The 18,142-nt window shown below is 56.7% G+C and overlaps 8 protein-coding genes across 8 annotated transcripts; 5 read left to right on the plus strand and 3 right to left on the minus strand.

Annotated features, from left to right (window-relative positions):
* Positions 1-113: 113 nt before the first annotated feature.
* On the minus strand, positions 114-2,201 carry L226DRAFT_451296 (uncharacterized protein; the record flags this gene model as incomplete). Its single annotated transcript, XM_067675006.1, has 4 exons — positions 114-346; positions 596-908; positions 1,134-1,330; positions 1,550-2,201. 4 exons carry the CDS (start codon positions 2,199-2,201, stop codon positions 114-116), a joined length of 1,395 nt encoding a protein of 464 aa, XP_067542212.1.
* Positions 2,202-3,826: 1,625 nt separating this feature from the next.
* L226DRAFT_527910 (uncharacterized protein) lies at positions 3,827-4,540 on the plus strand. Its single transcript, XM_067679212.1, has 4 exons — positions 3,827-3,907; positions 3,954-3,984; positions 4,042-4,153; positions 4,210-4,540. Exons 1-4 carry the CDS (start codon positions 3,854-3,856, stop codon positions 4,316-4,318), a joined length of 306 nt encoding a protein of 101 aa, XP_067542213.1. The 5' UTR covers positions 3,827-3,853; the 3' UTR covers positions 4,319-4,540.
* A 666-nt stretch (positions 4,541-5,206) lies between these two features.
* Positions 5,207-6,923, plus strand: L226DRAFT_564322 (PLC-like phosphodiesterase; the record flags this gene model as incomplete). The annotated part of the gene is made up of 10 exons (XM_067683632.1): positions 5,207-5,332; positions 5,385-5,440; positions 5,503-5,554; positions 5,608-5,676; positions 5,743-5,848; positions 5,944-6,152; positions 6,208-6,246; positions 6,300-6,340; positions 6,389-6,708; positions 6,766-6,923. The coding sequence occupies 10 exons, from the start codon at positions 5,207-5,209 to the stop codon at positions 6,921-6,923; spliced, it is 1,176 nt and encodes a 391-aa protein (XP_067542214.1).
* A 511-nt stretch (positions 6,924-7,434) lies between these two features.
* L226DRAFT_474875 (ubiquinol-cytochrome c r) lies at positions 7,435-8,571 on the plus strand. Its single transcript, XM_067676637.1, has 2 exons — positions 7,435-8,237; positions 8,298-8,571. The coding sequence occupies exons 1-2, from the start codon at positions 7,443-7,445 to the stop codon at positions 8,358-8,360; spliced, it is 858 nt and encodes a 285-aa protein (XP_067542215.1). The 5' UTR covers positions 7,435-7,442; the 3' UTR covers positions 8,361-8,571.
* A 164-nt stretch (positions 8,572-8,735) lies between these two features.
* On the minus strand, positions 8,736-11,270 carry L226DRAFT_527914 (uncharacterized protein; the record flags this gene model as incomplete). Its single annotated transcript, XM_067679213.1, has 8 exons — positions 8,736-9,197; positions 9,251-9,349; positions 9,404-9,946; positions 10,011-10,037; positions 10,088-10,257; positions 10,317-10,335; positions 10,400-10,500; positions 11,004-11,270. The coding sequence occupies 8 exons, from the start codon at positions 11,268-11,270 to the stop codon at positions 8,966-8,968; spliced, it is 1,458 nt and encodes a 485-aa protein (XP_067542216.1). The 3' UTR covers positions 8,736-8,965.
* Positions 11,271-11,508: 238 nt separating this feature from the next.
* Positions 11,509-12,136, plus strand: L226DRAFT_3536 (uncharacterized protein). The gene has a single exon (XM_067674162.1). It carries the CDS (start codon positions 11,660-11,662, stop codon positions 11,975-11,977), a length of 318 nt encoding a protein of 105 aa, XP_067542217.1. The 5' UTR covers positions 11,509-11,659; the 3' UTR covers positions 11,978-12,136.
* Positions 12,137-12,318: 182 nt separating this feature from the next.
* L226DRAFT_474879 (glutathione S-transferase C-terminal-like protein) lies at positions 12,319-13,630 on the plus strand. The gene is made up of 4 exons (XM_067676638.1): positions 12,319-12,577; positions 12,651-12,935; positions 12,999-13,262; positions 13,323-13,630. The coding sequence occupies exons 1-4, from the start codon at positions 12,522-12,524 to the stop codon at positions 13,396-13,398; spliced, it is 681 nt and encodes a 226-aa protein (XP_067542218.1). The 5' UTR covers positions 12,319-12,521; the 3' UTR covers positions 13,399-13,630.
* A 1,361-nt stretch (positions 13,631-14,991) lies between these two features.
* L226DRAFT_564326 (Pkinase-domain-containing protein) lies at positions 14,992-17,910 on the minus strand (the record flags this gene model as incomplete). Its single annotated transcript, XM_067683633.1, has 5 exons — positions 14,992-15,206; positions 15,518-16,660; positions 16,715-17,070; positions 17,575-17,616; positions 17,720-17,910. 5 exons carry the CDS (start codon positions 17,908-17,910, stop codon positions 14,992-14,994), a joined length of 1,947 nt encoding a protein of 648 aa, XP_067542219.1.
* Between the last annotated feature and the right edge of the window lie 232 nt (positions 17,911-18,142).

Genomic DNA, 18,142 nt, shown 5'->3' on the forward strand with positions numbered 1-18,142 from the left:
CTGGCGAAGTTGGTTCTGGGGAGCTCCGCCGCTACACGTGACTTAGATCTTAGCGCTGACCCCGGGCGTCTGGTAGCCCGATATAGTATGGTCTTATCTAATCTACAATGACATCATGCATCCATCGCGCGCGCAAGCTGCTCTGGAATGCGACGGTGAGACTTGTATGTACGAGAGCTGAATTGTTTGACCTTCGTCTGTGCATCGCGTGCTCCAAGACCCTCGGCATATGCGTCAATGAATCGCCATGAGCGGTGTTCCCATTTTCGGATGAGCTCGACAGGGACAGACTGAAGTGCCTTCGGCATGTTCTGACGCAGGGTCTCGAAACTGTAGTCGCAATGTTCTCGGAGCCATTTCTTGACGGCCCCCCAGAAGTACTCGATGAAGTTGATTTCGCAGTGGAACTTGGGAAGGAAGATGCAAATATGTCCTGTATATATATCAGTGGGAGTCCGAAACGGACAGGAGTCAATGAACGTACCTGCCGTTTCGATGATCTCCTCCACACGCGACTTCTGTTCGAGGAAGTCGGGTTGTCGCTCGAGCATCCGAGTCGCGCAACAACTGGTTGCAGTGTCGTCCTTGCACCCACCCTTGCACTTCATTCTGAGGCTGGAGCGCCACAGTCCCCGCTCCATCAAGACCGTCTTCATGCCTTTGGGCTTGTCCGGGTATTCAGGATGGTCAGCGGGGTACACCATAGGTTGAATAACCTTCTGACCATCCTTGACATACCAACCGTTGCGCATACGCGCCTGAGTCCCGCCCGGATGGAAGTTCATCTGAGAGACGCGAAGAGCGTCCTCAGCATAGCACGAGTGCCCCTGAGAGTTGTCGACAAGAACCACGGCAACGTAACCGTCACCGTGGGCTTTCTTGAAGGCGGGGAAAAACTTATCGACAAGCTGAATAATGAACGGAATCAGTAAGTTCAACTATCCAGGCGTAAGTTTGATGGCGTTACCTGGGAAAGGCCGAGAGAGGTACCGGACTTCCCCAGTCAACGATCAAGGATGTGGAGGACGAGACGGTTTCGCAAGGTGGCGGCGCAGACTGCGAGCTGCTGGATGCTGTGTGCAGTGGAGCCGTCGACAAGCTAAGTGTCCGAATAGAATTTCGGGAGCACGTACCTGTTTGCAGAAAAGTTCCCCATTCCAGAACCCATCGTGGTTCTTACCGTACTCGAGCGTGATGCTTGCATCGCTGAGCCAGCCGAAAGTCGAGCAGATGAAGTCGCTTTGATGGAGGCCGCGTCCGGCACCCTTCTTCTTGATTGGGGACTCGCCGTTGAGCAACCAGCTCCATTTTTTGCCATCGTGTGCCTGTGCTGTCATCTCGTCATGAGCGACGAGAACAAGGCGCGGACGGCCATCGTCTGGGAGGGGGAGCTGATTGGTTACCGCACCGACTTCATAGCGTACAAGGCGGTCCCGGATCCCTTGCATTGCCGGTATGAAACGCTGCTGTCGGTCTGCGACGACGTCCGGTCGTTCATGGCCATCGTAATAGATTGCCTTCCGGTGTTCCGCCCAGACGAAGCCCTCACTGAGCATGAGACGGCGCATTGTCGAGAGGGAGAGCCCATGGCGACCGGGTTTCAGCTGGAGGCGAGGGAGGACGCTGTTTTCCATGTAGTGCTTGAGTCCCTTGGGCATTTCGTCGGAAATGATGACTTGAGTATAATTGCTGGCCTCTGAGGGTGCGAGCTCATTGTGAAGAAGACACTTTAATTTGTGAGGATCCTGCGACCACTTCTCCGAGCGAAGGTATGCGCGAACAGCAGCACGGACCGTGGGATCGGAGAGGAGGGAGGCGATCTTCGCGTGGCGCCCACGCTCGGATTGAGGCAGCGTGCGAGACTTCACCCATTCTCTTGTCCACCGCCGCACCAGGCGTGCTCCCCACCTGTCTGAAAACATATTCCCTCGGGCTGCGTACTTTGAAGCCTCCATCATCCCAACCTTGTTCTGCACCATCTGGTATAAACAACTCTGCACTGCGCGCGCCCGGTACGACTGCAACGCGTTCAAGCCACCAGTCAGCAACTCCTTTTTTGAGGCCATCAACTTCTTTATATCCTGGAGAGCCTTCTGTCGCGCCACACACGCAGCTTCCTTGGCCATTTGTCGGACCTGGTTGAGAGGTACGTCGTGCCGTCTTCGTTTGGCTGATGGTGTACTGACTACCAGCTCACACATCATCGCTCGCCGTTTCTGGGTACGCTCGGCACTATACGCGCTGGTTTCGTGTTGCAAAGGGGTAGAGGGAGGGGTAGAATGCGGGTCTGGGGGAAAAGGTGCGTCCGTCACGTCCATATCACACCATGCGTCCTGTTCTGCCATGTCCCCATCCAGAAGAATGTCCTCGACATCCTCGGACATGTCAGAGAGGTAGCCCATGTCGAAGAGGGCCTCGTCTGGCAAGGATCCGTCGCGATCCTCCTCATCTCGCTCAGACGGCTCCGTACGCGTCGCTTGGGTCTGGCCACCCAACCGCCCGGACGTCGAATTGACGAGGTCTTTGGAAACGTCTTGGACCTGCGTGGATGCAACCGCCGACTCCTGGAGATGATCTGCGTGCAGCAATGCGAGCAGTCTCCTGTCGTGCAGGGTATCGGCGACATTTTCAGGCACTTGTGTGTTCTGGATGGTCGACGAGGTATGTCGTCTCAGAAACGCCTCGTCACTTTGTCGCTGCGCCTCGCTAACCAAGTTCTTGATCTTGTCCATAGAGATCCCATACATGCCAGTTGCAAGCCCGGACGGCGAATGCGTATCGCCCACCTGCAGGGAAGGCACAGCAGCTGCTCGACTATCTGGAGCGTCGGGCAGCAGCTGTTTGCGTCGGAATATGTCATCACTCAGACTGCGTGTCTCAGCGACTGCAGCGGCGACCTTCTCCTGCATCGTCTGGCCCACTGGTGTGGGTTTCTTGAGGAACGCACGAAGCATAGCAGCCTCTGAGCTGCAAACCGGGGTGAGTTTTTTGTTTGCATCTTTCACTGGCGAAAACTCACGATCCTCTCCCCATGACTGCTTGTTTCTCGCTCTCTTGGGCCTTCTGGCTGCGCTCGCGGATTGTTCTCGCAGCCACACCTCTCTCTCTCTCCACCTCCTTCCACACGTCCTTGCCTCGCACCTTCATCAACACCGAGTACGCATTTTTTACCTCTCTTTCGAGGCTGCTCACGAGCTCATCTCCCTCCAGCTCGTAAACTGAATCGTCCGACTCCGTACTTTCATATCCATCGCCATCAACGTCTATAACATCCTCGGGCCCCGGTGCATTGCTGAGAATTGAAACGTGTGGTTCGGGCTCGGAGGTGACGGGTGGTCCAGGCTCGGAGGTGGTGGGTGGTTCGGGCTCGGAGGCGGGTGGCTCAGGGAGTGATCGTTCGGGCACAGGAAGGGCAGGAGAGGGTGTGCGGAGAGCGCGGGAGGCTGCCGCTCTTGCGCGTTGTGCTGCTAGCCCTTCGCGTGCACGAGCAGCGGCGGCGAGGTGGGATGCTTTCTTGCGGGCCATAACTCAGTGGTAGCGATATTCTGTCGTTGAATTCACACTGTTCAATTCTGGAGGGCAAGCCTATGTTTCACATTATGTAATTTACACTGGGAGCACCAAACGCAGCGAACAATACCTCGCCATCTTCCGCTGGTGGTTAGGAAGAACTGGGCGCAAGCCTCCGCCGCCGCATCACGTGATTCTCACGTGACTTTTAGGCGCCGGACAAAGTGGTGGCCTTTAAGTGAACTGCACCATAGGCGTCTGTCTCCCCGGATCCTGCCCAAGTCCCGACGTCGTCCATCGTCTTTCCCTCTCGCGTCCTCTCTCGTTCCCACCTGCACGCGGCATGTCGTTCGGTCGCCCACCTTCGCTATCTGGAGGCTTTTCGGTGTCCGCACCAGTAAGCACTTAGTCCTTAGCCAGCTGGCAAAGTCTCACACGAGCAGGATCGGGGGTCATTTCCTCTGGACCACTATGGTGCGTTGTCCCGGCCATGCATTCCGCACGTTCCTGACATTGTGGACAACGATGCAGGGGAGTGCAAAAACTTCATGAAGTCCTACCTTGACTGTTTGCGAAAAAACGGTAGCAACTCTACCCCTTGCCGACATCTTAACAAGGAGTACCTGGAGTGTCGGATGTCTCGGTGCGTCCCTTGTATACTGCTGGACTGACTATACCTGTCTAACCTGTGCATTCAAGCGGCCTGATGGAGCGAGATGAGTGGAGGAATTTGGGTCTTAACGGCGTTGGCGAAGCTGGAAGTAATGCAGTCGCCAAAGACAACCCGAAGGACAGGCCGAAAGCTTGACTGCCCGCTCAGTCGTCCGGTTTGTCATTCAGCTCTGTCTTCTCCTTGATATAATACACCCTCTCCGGGGTATACACATCTCCTTATAGTATCATTACTCGCATATCGCTCATTGATTTGCCTTCACACTGTTCTGCTGTCGCCTCCGCATATCCACACGCACCACCTTTCTTCTCATCAAAGACGGTTGGTATATTTCTCGGTTTCTCAATACATCACTCCACCTCACCTGTGGGCTCTGTGTGCCATTTATCGCATACCGCGCCCTTCTCGCTCCCAATGCTGAGAATGCTTGCGGGACATGCTGTCGGTGTAGTTACTAGTGAGTCAGCTGAGATGAGAATACGTCGACTAAGCGCCAGGTATGCGGTATTCCACTCTGGTAAGAGTCGATCTTCACTGACTAACTTCCTAGTCACAGTTGCTCATATTCTCACGCGGGAATGCCTAACGCCAAGTATTCAATATTCATTGCTCGGGACCATCCTCATATAGGGTACGAGGCGCTACATGTACTAGACGGTATACCCGTGGTAGTTGCATGCTGTGTTGCACGTTCCTCCCCTATAGGCTTTCCTAACTAATCCCGCATCCAAACTCGGCCCAACCGCTGTCCGTCCCGTCCCACTCCTTGCGCCCACAAAGCTGCAAACCGGGAATATCCGTTCCAATGTGGCCGGATTTTTTCCATAAACGGCAGGTGTACCATGAACGTTTGTGGCGGACGAGTAGCTCTGCGGGATCGTCGTGGAACGTGTGATGCTGACAAAAATGCCTCCGCCGACTTCACCCAGACGTAGCGGTGTGCTTATGTACAGCCGAACGGACAACCTGGTTAGTTTGCGATCCTCTGTCCCCCTCTCTGTGTCACCGCAGCACGCATCCAACATGTTCGCCCCACTCGCCTTTCTTGCCAACATGGCCAGCGAGGCCATGCTCATTGTTGCCTCGCCTGCACAACAACCACTGAGTTCTGGTGCCCTTCAACGCCACGACAGGTTTTATGACGTTCAAGTGAGCACAGATAACCTCGTCGATGCGTTTACGTACTCATCACACTCCACAGGCACACCGAGGCGGTCGAGGGAACACCGTGGAGAACACGCTGCCGAGCTTTGCATGGTGAGGCTGAAAAGCTGTTGATCCACGGCTGGAGGGGTCGCTGAGGTTGCGCTGGCTCGCAGGGGTCTCATCGACGGCGCCTCCACCCTCGAGCTCGACAACGGGATTACGAAGGTCAGCCCTTTCCCGTCTAAGCATGAGCTCCTCAACGAACCACGACTCTCTAGGATGGGTACGTCGTTGTCTGGCACGACGAGGAGATCACTTCTGCGAAGTGTCAGGATACCCACCCCGCAGTACGTTCTCCCTCATGACAGACCCTCCCCGCTGCAAGGAGTAACCACGGCTGCACCACTCCACAGTTCCCTGGAGATCCAGAGTATCCCTACGTTGGGAAGTACATCGCGAACCTCACTCTTGCGCAAATACGCACGATCGACTGTGGTTCGAAGCGGCAGCATGGGTATCGTGAGTCTTCTCTTCTTCGCGTCCCGCGTAGCTCAGGCACGTTGGTGGCGAAGTTGGTGAAGACTCGACTGACGGGCTTCTCTCGTTGCTTGTAGCGATGCAGCTGACGTATCCTGGAACCCGGATCTCCACGCTGCAAGAGGTGTTTGAGTTCGTCGAGTGCGCGGACCCGGCCCGGCAGGTGCTGTGGAACATCGAGTCGAAGATCGACGCGCGGTACCCGAACAGGACGTTAGGCGTCAGCGACTTCGTGCAGAAGCAGCACGAGATTTTCAACAGCAGTCCGTACAAGCGTTCTATCACGGTATGTGCGAGTTCATGATCTGTCGTGAAGGAACTGCTCACGCGCTGTGCGATAGTACCAAAGCTTTGACTGGAGGACGATCATTGCTATGAAGGTATGATTGAGGCTATAGTGCCGAGAAGCCCTACTTACGTGCGGCTTTCTAAGGAACTCGACTCTTCCATCACGACTTCCGCTCTCATCGATGAGTATGTGGCGTATGTTCTGTACGAGATGACACGCTGACCACCTCCCAGCGAGACCGCGTTCAACCCGGACAACAGTACCACGCCATGGCTCGCGGGCCTGCGTCTCGACTCCTTCCCCGGCCCTTCTGTAGCTCAGCAAGTCGCGCAAGCAGCACACAGCATTGGGGCTGACATCCTCTCCCCCGCTGCATCCTCTTTTGAGACGCCAGCTGCTGACCCGGAGATGGAAGGCTACGTTCCGTTCACAACGAAGATGATGATCGACACCGCGCATCAGCTCGGCCTTCTGGTGAAACCATGGACGGTGAACCGGATGAACATCGTAGAGCAGTTACTGGAGTGGAAGGCTGATGGCATCATCTCTGACTGTACGTCTCACACAATATCAGAACTCTCACAACGTCTGACTTGTCGCCCTTCCACAGACCCGAACGTCGTCCGGCGGCTTGCGAAGCATAGAGGCTTGCCCGTCGCGCCGAAGTTCCCGAAGCAGCGCGTCCTCTCATGCTTGCAAGAACATCTCTCAAAACAGGTTGTACGCCGCATCCCTGTTGGTGACAAGATTGCGTATCAGTATCTATGATGACGACCACAGTACGGTTAGCTTGTAGAGTATTTTGTGTACTTGTACCGTTTTCCCTTTAGACTACTAGACACGACTGTAACGACGAGTTTGCATGATACCCAATAGTTTTCCACCACGAAAAATAGTTTCATTACAACCACGTCCGAGAGGGACTCGGGAGGGCATTACACTTTCTAGTCACCACGCCATGCACGCAATGAAGGATTCGTCGAGGCGAAGTCTAGCCATGGCCGGCCAACTCGGGCCAATGGCAGAGCGCGCATTGAACAAGCGCCAGCGGGAAAGAACGGGACGGGAAGGAGAGGGCGTCAGATTCAAAACTCCGCCCACGTTTGCGCTCGTCACTACCGACAGCGAGCTCGACACCTTCCTCACCGTTCCCTACCGCCATGGCGACTGTCCACCTCTCCAAAAAGGCCGTGACCATCCCCACCACCGTCCGCACGCTCTCCTCGGGTGTCCCCGTCGCGCCCCTCGTCAACCTCGCTGCTCGCGGCGGCCACGACGCACACGGGCATGGCCATGGAGCATCTGGCCCCCGCTCTGACACGCCTGCTCGGTGGGCGGGCGGAGTCTCGCGGACGTCCTCAGGGTTCGTCTCGAAGACCTTCCAGTACTGTGAGTAGCCCTCTTGTCCGAGTCCTGGAGGTTCCGGTGGCCTGCGGACATCCGCCCGTCCAGCGCGCCCTTTTCTGCAGGCCCCGGCCTCCTGGCCCTGCACGCCCCGACGCACGCTCACGCATCGTCCCCGTCGCGCACGCAGCTCCTGTGACCGGCATTCACCAGAAGAGCCTTATGCACACGTCGGCGGTCGTCCGGGACGCGCCGCAGGTGCCCGACTTCTCCAAGTACGAGGCCAAGGACCCGTCGACGAACCGCGGGCTCGCGTACCTCATGATTGGCTCTCTTGGCCTGCTCTCCGCGTCCGCGGCCAAGTCGACGGTGACGGAGTTCCTCGCGACGATGTCGGCGTCGGCGGACGTGCTCGCTATGGCCAAGGTCGAGCTCGAGCTCTCGAGCATCCCTGAGGGCAAGAACGTGATCATCAAGTGGCGCGGCAAGCCCGTCTTCATCCGCCACCGCACGCAGAGCGAGATCGAGGAGGCGCGCAGCACGGACTGGAAGAGCCTCCGCGATCCCGAGAGCGACGAGGCGCGTACGAAGAAGCCTGAGTGGCTCGTCATGCTCGGTGTCTGCACCCACTTGGGCTGCGTCCCCATCGGCGAGGCTGGTGACTACGGAGGCTGGTTCTGCCCGTGCCACGGTTCGCACTACGATATCTCTGGACGTATCCGCAAGGGTCCTGCTCCTGTGAGTATTCGACGCTATCCAAACTGTCACAGACCACTCATCGTTCATCCATCTGCGCAGCTGAACCTCGAGGTTCCCCAGTACGATATCAACGAAGTCGACAACAAGATGGTCATTGGTTGATAGACGGCGTACATTACTTCTTAGAGCGTGCAATAATATTGTTGCGTTCCTTTCTTCGACATTTGATTGCACTCTTAGCCGTGTGGTCGAATGATGCACACATGGACACACAAGGCGCCGCGGCGCACGAAATAGGGTGGGACAGCTATATTGATCATTTACAAGGCAGTACAGACAGAGCACGACTAATCTGTTATGGACTATGAGGGTGTAGGGATGGGGAGGGGGGGGAGGCGGAGCTACGAGAGGCGAAAACGAGATAGAGAGCATATACGAGACGACATAAGGGACGAAGTAAGGAATCTTCTCTGGTGTACTTCGATACCAGGTCCGACTCTCTGACAACGGCCACCAATATGCCGGTAGATACAACAAGCCAAGCCGAGACAGGCATAAGGAGCAAGGCCAGGGGTTTTCTCTGGTGTCCCGAACCAGGTCCGTCCACTAGCAATGCCCACCAGATGCCATAGATATGGAGAGCCAAGACAAGATTTCTCTTCTGGAACTACTAGAACGCAAGACAACTTTTCGATGTAATTGGACGTAGAGCGCTGTTCCCCGATCGAGACGATGTATGTGCGCGAGGAACGACGTCGGCTGCAGACTCAAGCACGCCTGTAGCTCCCGGCCGGTTCGGGGTCGCGAGCGCGGGGAGGAGCATACTCTCTGCTGCCGCCAGAGCTCCTGGGAGGCGGGGGAGCACCGTTGGAATAGCCGTTCGCGTAGCCGCCAGAATTGCCGCCATTGTAGGCGGCGCCACCAGAGCCAGCGCTGTAGCCCGCAGAGTCGTAAGGAGCACCAGAAGCCGAACGGGAGGGAGGGCTCTGAGAACGACGACTGCAAGGGCACCGATCAGTCTAAGGGAAGCCAAGAGCAGAGGATGGACGAACCGATAACGAGCAGCTTCAACACTTCCTGCACGAGGAGGAGGGTAATCGTAGCGTGCGGGCGAGGCCGCCCTGCCCCGAGCGTCGGCAGGGGCGTAATCACTGGAACATCTGAGTCAAGACAAGGCTTCAAAGGAGCATCCAAGAAGAGCGTACCGAGGAGGAGGGCGGTCGTAGTCGTCGCGAGCAGCGCGGGCCGGCGGTGCTCCAGGGGGAGTCCGTGGCCTGGCAGCAGGCGGGGGGTAAGATCCATACCTGTCGGCCGGCGGTGGCGGAGCAGCTCGTCCACGTTCGTAACGCTCATAGTAATCGCGCGGGGGCGGCGGAGGATAGCCACGAGGAGGGTAACCAGGGGGAGGAGCAGCCTCACCCTCAGGATAGTAGCCACGAGCCTCAAAGCGAGCAGGCGGCAGTGCAGGCGGCGGCGGACCCCTCATGCGATACTCATCGTAGTCCCTAGCAGAGCGCACAGGCGGAGGAGGGGGGGGATATTCACGGAAGTCTCTGGGAGGCGGAGAGGCTGGCCGACCATATGGACCCTCGCGACGAATGGGAGGTGGAGGGTACTCGTAGTAACGAGGATCCCCAATTGGGGGGTAGCGGGCATAGTCGCCACGGTAAGGGTAGTCCCGGGGAGGTGGGAGATAGTCCCTAGGCGCTTGGATACGATCAATGAGAGGAGCTTCACTCGGACGACGTCTGCGAGAACAAGGAAGGGCTTCAGTAAGGTCATCTTAGCTTGCTGACAGACCTTAGCACGTACCCATTTGCCAAATGATTGGGGCACTCCCTGGCCAAGATATCAGCGCTGACCAAACCAACGAACGATGCACGGTTCACCTTGCCCAGTGACCCATTTGACCGCATTTGAAGCAAGCTCCAGGATCGCCGCTATACTTGGCGGTTCTTCCGCCTCCATGAGAAATCTCAACACGTATCTTGTTTCCCATGAAGTAGCCCTCGTGGTACTTGGCGACACTCTCTTCCGCAGCCTCGCGGCTGTCGAATTCCTTTAGAAGAGTGATGTCAGGCCCAGAACCACGCCCAGAAGCGCGTTATATGAACTTACCACGAAACCGTATCCAACCCTGTTCACACGGTGTATCGCCTGGTTAACGTGGCGTCCTCCAGAGCTCCTGGAGGAAGACTTACTTCAGTTCGATGTTGACGATGTTGCCAATCTTGCCGAAGCAACTCTCAAGGTCCTCCTTGCGGGTGTGTTCGGGGAGACCACCGATGTAAACCTTGTTCAGCTGAAGTCCCAGAAGAGCGACAGCAGTTCCCCAAGATGGAGTAGGATGAGAGAAAGCCGTCAGCCATCGTGTTCGCGAGGAGAATGCCAGCAAGCAAAGGACGAAAATCGAGAAAAGCGGAGAGGAACCATAGCAGCCCGCAGGCAAGGACAGGGGCGCCTCCTCAGATAGCCCTAGATGGGGGATATATGGATATATATATGGTCCTGCGTAGGATTCGTATGCCGCATCATACTGTAGTGGCCTCTGACAGTGCTATCGCGGACGAGGGTTGCCATGTCACAAGGTCCCGATTGCACGCTCACACCCTGAAGCGGGACATGGCACGCTCCGGCCGCGCGAGATCAGTGTGGTGCAGCATGACGTGCAAACACGAGAAAGGATGGAGACAAGCAGGAGTTCAGGGCATAGGGCAGCCGACAGGGGAGAGAGCGACGCCGGGAGGTGAGAGGAAGGAGGAGAAGAGGTTGGAAAACCACACAAAGCAGAGACCAAACAAGCACCTTGATAATCTTCTCGCCGCGCGCGGCGGCGTCAGCGCGAGCGGCGGCGCTGTCGACACCATTGCCCGTGACTGAGTCCGGGGCGGGATAGCCTGCCCCGTCGCCGTTAGAGACGACACGGTCATCGACGGGATGGGGCGCGCCGTTTGTATCAAGATCGCCGCCTGGGCCCATATGAGCAGCGTTGACGTCCATGGGGTTCCAATTGTCTGCGTGCTTGATCGCTGGATGCTCGCCGTCAGTCGCAGCGAGGGGGGAGGCAGCCATGCAAGACGGTGATGACAAGCGGAGGCAAGATGCGTCTCCCTCAATTTTGTGCACGCTCTATTTGACGCCCTCTGCCAGCGCGCACATGCCATTGGGTGCGGCCGCCCGGCCCGGCGCTCAGCAGTGCCAGTTGTTCCCCACAACTTCGCCGTTAAATCGCACGCACAACCCAAGACGCACGATCCGCAATGGTTACCGCGACACGACCAGCGTTGCCCGACAATGCCCCGTGGCCAAAGCACGCCCGCATGCGGGGGCTTGGGGGCTTGTCCATCCAATTGCAAAACCGTCTCAAGCCTAGTGGCTAATGAGCTTATGGCATGTGCACCGTTCCATTTCAAACCTTGCTTGTGCAGGGCATCGGGGGTTCCAGCTAACCCCTGTCAAATATGCCATTTGGTATTTGCGTCCCATGGCATTACTGCGGCATCCTAGTCGCGCTGGTACGTCAGTCATGCCCCTTCCCTTCATCTCACAAGAATGTTCGAATACCCACAGATGCCCACCTAGACGCCACCCCTCCAAGGACATCTTCAGGTGACGCATCTGCCGGAGCGATATCACCGATTGAAGAATGTGTTGTGGGTGATCAGGACTTATGTCTCCTTGAACCACAGGTGCTTTATTACGACGATCGCGACGGTTGGAGCAGAAGGATCTTGGGGAAGGCTCAGGAACTCAGTGGAATATCAGGTAATTCACGATAACGGACAATCAACAGCTTGACGAAGGTACAGAACGATTTTGTAAGCAAGGTTCGCAAGCGGGCTCAGGTGTGCGGCAGAACCTAGAAGTCCGACAGAACGGACTTCCAGTGTAGCACGAGGTTTAAGAGCACCTCTTTCAATTAATCTGGGACACATGCGGTCAACATACGTGCCGAGTCGCAAACTGCCGATATGTTGACTCCCTATGAAACACTTCTACAAACAGAACTTGCCAGTGCGAGTGCCAGGCGGCTGTGTCCGCAAATCCTCCCCAGTAACTTGTACGCTAGTCAGCATGCCCGAACTCATCGGATACAGCGATGTTGCTGACACATGTAAAGTACACAAAGGCACCTCCAACAGACCAACAGCTGTCGATGAGTAACTCAAAGATTCGCGATGATGTGTCAATATTGATGATGCCCCCGCAGAACAGCGAGTGGCCCCCGTCTCAAGGCACCCCCTCATACGCGTATAAAGGGACCAGCAACATGCTGGATATACATCAACAGCAGCCGACTGCCGCCACTCAACCCACCTCACAATGTCTCACGGAAAGCAATTCACCCTATACACCCACAATACCGGTCCCAATGGCTGGTAAGCCTTCATTCTCACTCCCAGTACAGCACTCACATCGATCAAATCAACTGATCCACCACCACGCTCAAAGGAAAGTCGCATTCGTACTCGAAGAGCTCGGCCTCACCTACGAGTCCATCTACCTCGAGTTCAACAGCGGCGAGCACAAGCGTCCGCCCTTCACCGACATCAACCCGAACGGCCGCATCCCCGCGCTCATCGACCACCGCAACGGCGACTTCACGGTCTGGGAGTCCGGCGCGATCATCCTCTACCTCGTCGACAAGTACGACACCGAGAAGCGCATCTCCGTCGCCGACGAGAAGGAGCGGTACCACCTGATCCAGTGGCTCTTCTTCCAGGCCTCCGGCCAAGGGTGCGTCCTCGCCATATTTCACGACGCTGCATGACTACGCGACTCACATATGCGTATTTACAGCCCGTACTTTGGCCAGGCGATCTGGTTCATGCGTTACCACTCTGAGAAGGTGCCCAGCGCGGTCGAGCGGTACCAGAAGGAGATCCTCCGCATCTTCAGCGTGCTCGATGGCGTGCTCGCGAAGGCTCCCGGGGGCTGGCTCGTCGGCGGCAAGCTGACGGTCGCGGACCTCTCCTTCATTCCCTGGAACAACGGCGCAATCAAGTTCGTCCTTGCTGACCTCAAGGACGTCGATGTTGAGAAGCAGTACCCTGCCCTCTGGGCGTAAGTCACCCTCTTTGTCGTGGGGCTGACGCGGATGCTGATACCCAGACCGTGACCCAGGTGGCACCAGAAGCTCCTCGAGCGCGAGTCTGTCAAGAAGTGCTTGGCTCTCCAGTTCCAGCTTATGCAGTCCTAGTGGCCTCCTGTATACCGGGGTTAGTTGACCGCGTGGGCGTATGTGATGTACCCGTCGCGGAAGACGTAATTGAGGATATTGGCTGCGGTGATCGTGCTCAAAGACGTGGATGCGTTCCGTGGAGGGCCATGGTCCACGTAGCAGGCCCACCTGATCTGACGGAACGTTGTCGACGAATTAGTGGCGGATTCCGTAATCAAACTTGTGGCTAGCATGGCTAGCAATATATGCTCAAGGCTGGTATACAAGTAGTACCTAGCGGCACAGTGAGTGCTGCAAAGTGCAGAATGACTCGTCCCGGTTCGGGACGATGAATGGTGCGCTGTGATCTGCCAATCGTTCTGTAAGACACGCTTGTGACACGCAGGGGAGTCGCCACCGCCGTGTACCCAAACCCACCGGATACATTCCTGTCGAACAAGGTTAACATCACGGTCAACTGAGGGTTCCGGATCGAAGACCATTGCCGAGCCAATGCGAATTACTGTGACGCCGCCTCCTGTTTGGTGAGTATGTACCACCAGCAACGTTGCCAGTGACTGGCTCATGCTCACCTTCGCGAGCGTGACTCTGAGTACCACATACCGGTGCGAACCCTGCTACATGCTCGCCTGCCAGCCTCTAGTTGCTCCGAGGTACTTACTACCTCAGGTGGCTGTGCGCATCACAGACAACAAGCCGCCAACGCCCAATGGCATTTCCGACTTGCAGAGTTTGAACGGTTGTAGCATTCGAGATGGTCGATGTAAGTAACTATGTACATTAGGTCGAGAACGGAATGAGCAATAGCTACAGCACGAAAGCACCACAGCGACGCGCACCATAGTAGTATGCGCGCGTCGCCGCAAAAGTCTATCAGTATAGTATGCACGGAAACCCCGGACCAACATTGAGAGAAAAAAAAAGCAAAGAAAGAGGTAAAACGGAAAGCGTGAGTGTGTGAGATACGAGATAGCCATGTAGAAGAAGATACGCATATGTACAGCCCCATAATGATAGAAAATTGAATGGACAAGGAAGCGGGAAAGCACGATGGGAGGGGGTTGCGCGAGCCGAAACGGTAAGTAAACGGTAATGTGGACATTAGGCGGAGGTGACGCATGGTAGTACGGTGATGCATGCATGGAGGGGTAAGCAAATGCAGTCTAAGGTCTAGTCATGATCATAACGCGGATGCAGAAGGGAACGGGGCGCGAACATGAAGAAGGGAACCGAGACAGACAGATAGACGAAGAACCGGAAGCAGAACCGGAACCGAGGACGGCGCGCAGGCGATAAGATAACTAGCAAAGCGGCAATGCACAACACGGCGAAACAACGAGGCCCGCACAAGCAACGGGTAGCGAAGAAATGCCGTCATGCGCCGTCCCCGGGGCAAGTTCGAAAGCACGTAACCACCAACAAGCGAAATGAAGGGTCCCACCACAGCACTGCCAACCACGAGCGGCGAGCACGTCACACCAAAGAGGACGCGTCACGCCATCTCCCGACATCCAACACCATCGCTCGTCACAGCTCAGCCGCCCATCTCCGGTGGCTCAGCGAACGATAAATACGAAGCACAGCCGAGGGGCTAATGCGAGTGCGAGGCACTCACCAGCCCCACAGGTCCTCGCTGAGCGGGTCGACCTCCAGCCATGGGTGATCCACCAAGTCGCGCGCATGCGCCCTCTGGCGATGGTCGATGGTGAGCATCGGCAGGAGGAACTCGCAAAGCGCCTCCGAGTCGCGCTCCGACCAGAGATACTTCTCGACCATCACCCGTTTCAGTGGCCATGGCTTCAAGCTCCGGATGTATCGCAGCGCGCCTGTGCATAGAGCGTCAGTGAGTATCTTGATATCGTAGTTCGACGCCACAAGAATGAAAGACCACAACAGGACTGCTGCGACAGGGCACAACTCACACACGCCCGGAACGGGAATGACGGACAACTCGGCATCAGCTCGATGATCAGCGTCCGACGTCAGCACAGCAGCACTGTGCGCCCATGTTCTCAGTTTGGAAACATATCGCGGCACATAGGTCCGGGGCTCGCTGACTCCGAGAGCCGTCCCAGAATGGTATGTGTCGCAGCACCGAGGTTGAAACATATATAAACTCATCAAGTCTGCCACGTACCTGAGCTGTCGAACAACTCCCTGCTGAACCTCCCACCCCACTTCGTCTCGCCAAAGTCACCCAGGAGCTCGATGATCTGCGCCACGTGGTCGTCGTCCTTGCCGAACAGATCACCTTGGCTCTGGGGGTCGAAGAGGTACTCTGCGGTGAGTAGCTCGAACAACACGCAGGCAACGGACCAGATGTCTGCTGTCGCTCCCCAGTCTGTCCGACCCACGATTGCCTCGGGAGCGCGGTACTGTCTGGTCTGGATGTCTTCGGTGTAGTGCTTGCGTGTCGGTGTCGCGTTGCCGAGGTCGGCGATCTTGATGGAGATGGGGAGCGGGGGCGGCATGGAGAGGGATTCGTCAGGGAGTGCGTCGGGTTGTGAGGACGGGTCGGAATGTGGTTGTGATAATGAGGGCGAGTGCGGGTGTTGTAAACATGGAGGAAGGGGCTTAAGATTGGCGGGAGCGGTCTGGGAGAGTAGAGAAGGTCCGGCGGGGGGTCTTGAAGGCTGCTGGGCCGGCTTGGAGTTTGGTTCCTCCGTCGTCCCCGCAGCTTCTTGGGCCCCGCACGTACAGGTGCATGGTGAAGGGACCTTCTCCGTCTCCGGTGAGCCGGTGAATGCCAACTTGCCGATACCACTCGTGACACTGGCGACGGACGTGGGAGGTGTGTCATTGCTCAACGAGGTGGCGACGCTCGATGAGACCATGATAGAGCCATACCGAGAGACTGAGCTAGAGGAGCCACTGCCACTCGCGCTCGACTCGTCGGAAGAACGGTCCGATGTGGATGCGCTGGGCTCAAAGTGACCAGTGGTCAATGCGAGCTTGCCGCCGCCACTCTTCCTCCGAACGCTGTTCACAACATTCGAGTTTGACGACGAGGCAAATGAAGCAAGCGCACTCTGTGCGGAGGCGACACGAGAAACGTAACTGAGGCGAGCGGGGGAATTGGGGCAGCTGAAGGAAGATGGGCTGGCAAGAGGTTGCGAATCGAAGATCTGTACCTGTCGCTCGCGAGCGCTCTTGTGGTGGGGAATGGCAACGGACACGCGTGCAAGTTGCTTTGGTGGCACGAGAACCCTCCTCGAGGTAGGCGATGGAGAGCGAGAGAGTTCAGACTGTATGTGCGCCTCCACATCGGGTATTGAGATTACTGCGGGGGGATGAGTCATTTGACCCACGAACCACCATAGGAGGAGGTACTTACGGATGTTCTCCGGCTTGATATCTGTGTGGACCAAGTCACACTCGTCATGGAGGTATTGCAGGCCAAGAAGCATCTGCTTAGCGATGACCTTTACCAGGTCGACCGCGACGCCCGTCTTCTTGTGGCGCTCAATGAGAGCAAGGAGGTTCTCGCCTAATGGCTCGAAAACCAAGCATATGTGGCTATCCTCCGGGCCAGCATGGTCAAAAGAGTCGAGGAATGAGACGATGTGGTTGCGACCATTATGAGAGGGGTTCGCATCCATCACTTGACGCAGGAGCTTGATCTCGTCGCGCGCGGTCTCCGCATAACGGCCGGCAGACTTAACCACCTTCAACGCACAGTGTCGTCGATTCCTAGAAGAGAGAGCGGTAAGCACATGTCTGTACGACCATAGGACTTGTAATGAACGTTTGGACCACAGTCTCGAGCGGTCCACGGTACAGCGCTCGCCCGACCCGGGTCGTCCCGCACCGACGCGCTATGCCAGTCGTTCAACAACACCGAGGTGGCAGCATGGCACATATGCCCAGAGAGTGACAGTGTCGGTCGCCGACTGAAAGAGGGGTCGTCGCAAACAGAGCGACTCGCATGATTGTACATACGCCCCCATGGTCCACAGCGCAACGGCGACGAGGGTAGGCACTGGCGGTGTAGATATATTCCAGTAGCGATGACAAAGGACGTGCTGGGTGGCGGGATGCCATATACATGCGGTGGACGAGTCCATGATGTCGAGCGACATCGGTGTGGTCCGAAGACACAAGCCCTTGAGAAGAGGCGTCGAAACGGGACCAACCCCCCTCATGGGTACCCCACGGGGAAAGATGCGCAAAATTACGAAGAAAAGAGAGACGTACGCAGTGTCCTTCGCGAGCCATACGGTGGAAAAGTGACCCCAACTGATCGTGTGATATGAGTAACATGTTCACAACCATCCACAGAGGACGCACTAGCGGGCGAAACCTCCGTCGGACGGTGGGGAAAATGACGGATAAGACGCACCCAAGCTTCCGGAGGACGAGATATCTGCCATCCTTGAATGTGTCGTTTATCTTGACCTGGAGATAGCCTCCGGAATTGTAGTCTGCGGGAGACTCCTCGTCCTTGGAATATGCATCGGGGACGGGGACAATCTTGGGACCCGAGGCGGTAACGACGTATTGGTATTTCGCGCAGGGTTGCTTTGGCGCCATGTACGAGGATGGGAGAGAAAAGACAGGAAGCACCGGTGCTGGTGCAGCGATGTGGCAGTCAGAGATATCAACCCAACCCAGACTCGCCCCCCGCTATGGCCCTTACGTCAGCCTTCCGTATTTGGCCCCTCTCCAGCCTTCCTTATCGCGCCTCCACAGCCAATCACGGCCCCCCGATTGTCCCGGGAAAATGCCGTGCCACCCCGATAGCGCCCGATTTGGCTGTTACGTA

This window comes from Lentinus tigrinus, assembly GCF_003813185.1.
Source record: "Lentinus tigrinus ALCF2SS1-7 unplaced genomic scaffold L226scaffold_1, whole genome shotgun sequence".
In the NCBI taxonomy this organism is placed as follows: domain Eukaryota; kingdom Fungi; phylum Basidiomycota; class Agaricomycetes; order Polyporales; family Polyporaceae; genus Lentinus; species Lentinus tigrinus.

Bases quoted from the DNA above. Each gene is read 5' to 3' on its own strand.
- L226DRAFT_527910 (XM_067679212.1), top strand. From the start codon at position 3,854: ATGTCGTTCGGTCGCCCACCTTCGCTATCTGGAGGCTTTTCGGTGTCC. The intron at 3,985-4,041 runs GTGCGTTGTCCC...ACAACGATGCAG, and splicing joins ATTTCCTCTGGACCACTATG to GGGAGTGCAAAAACTTCATG. The intron at 4,154-4,209 runs GTGCGTCCCTTG...TGTGCATTCAAG, and splicing joins CTGGAGTGTCGGATGTCTCG to CGGCCTGATGGAGCGAGATG.
- L226DRAFT_474875 (XM_067676637.1), top strand. From the start codon at position 7,443: ATGGCCATGGAGCATCTGGCCCCCGCTCTGACACGCCTGCTCGGTGGG. The intron at 8,238-8,297 runs GTGAGTATTCGA...CCATCTGCGCAG, and splicing joins TCCGCAAGGGTCCTGCTCCT to CTGAACCTCGAGGTTCCCCA.
- L226DRAFT_3536 (XM_067674162.1), top strand. From the start codon at position 11,660: ATGCCATTTGGTATTTGCGTCCCATGGCATTACTGCGGCATCCTAGTC.
- L226DRAFT_474879 (XM_067676638.1), top strand. From the start codon at position 12,522: ATGTCTCACGGAAAGCAATTCACCCTATACACCCACAATACCGGTCCC. The intron at 12,578-12,650 runs GTAAGCCTTCAT...CCACGCTCAAAG, and splicing joins AATACCGGTCCCAATGGCTG to GAAAGTCGCATTCGTACTCG. The intron at 12,936-12,998 runs GTGCGTCCTCGC...GCGTATTTACAG, and splicing joins TTCCAGGCCTCCGGCCAAGG to CCCGTACTTTGGCCAGGCGA.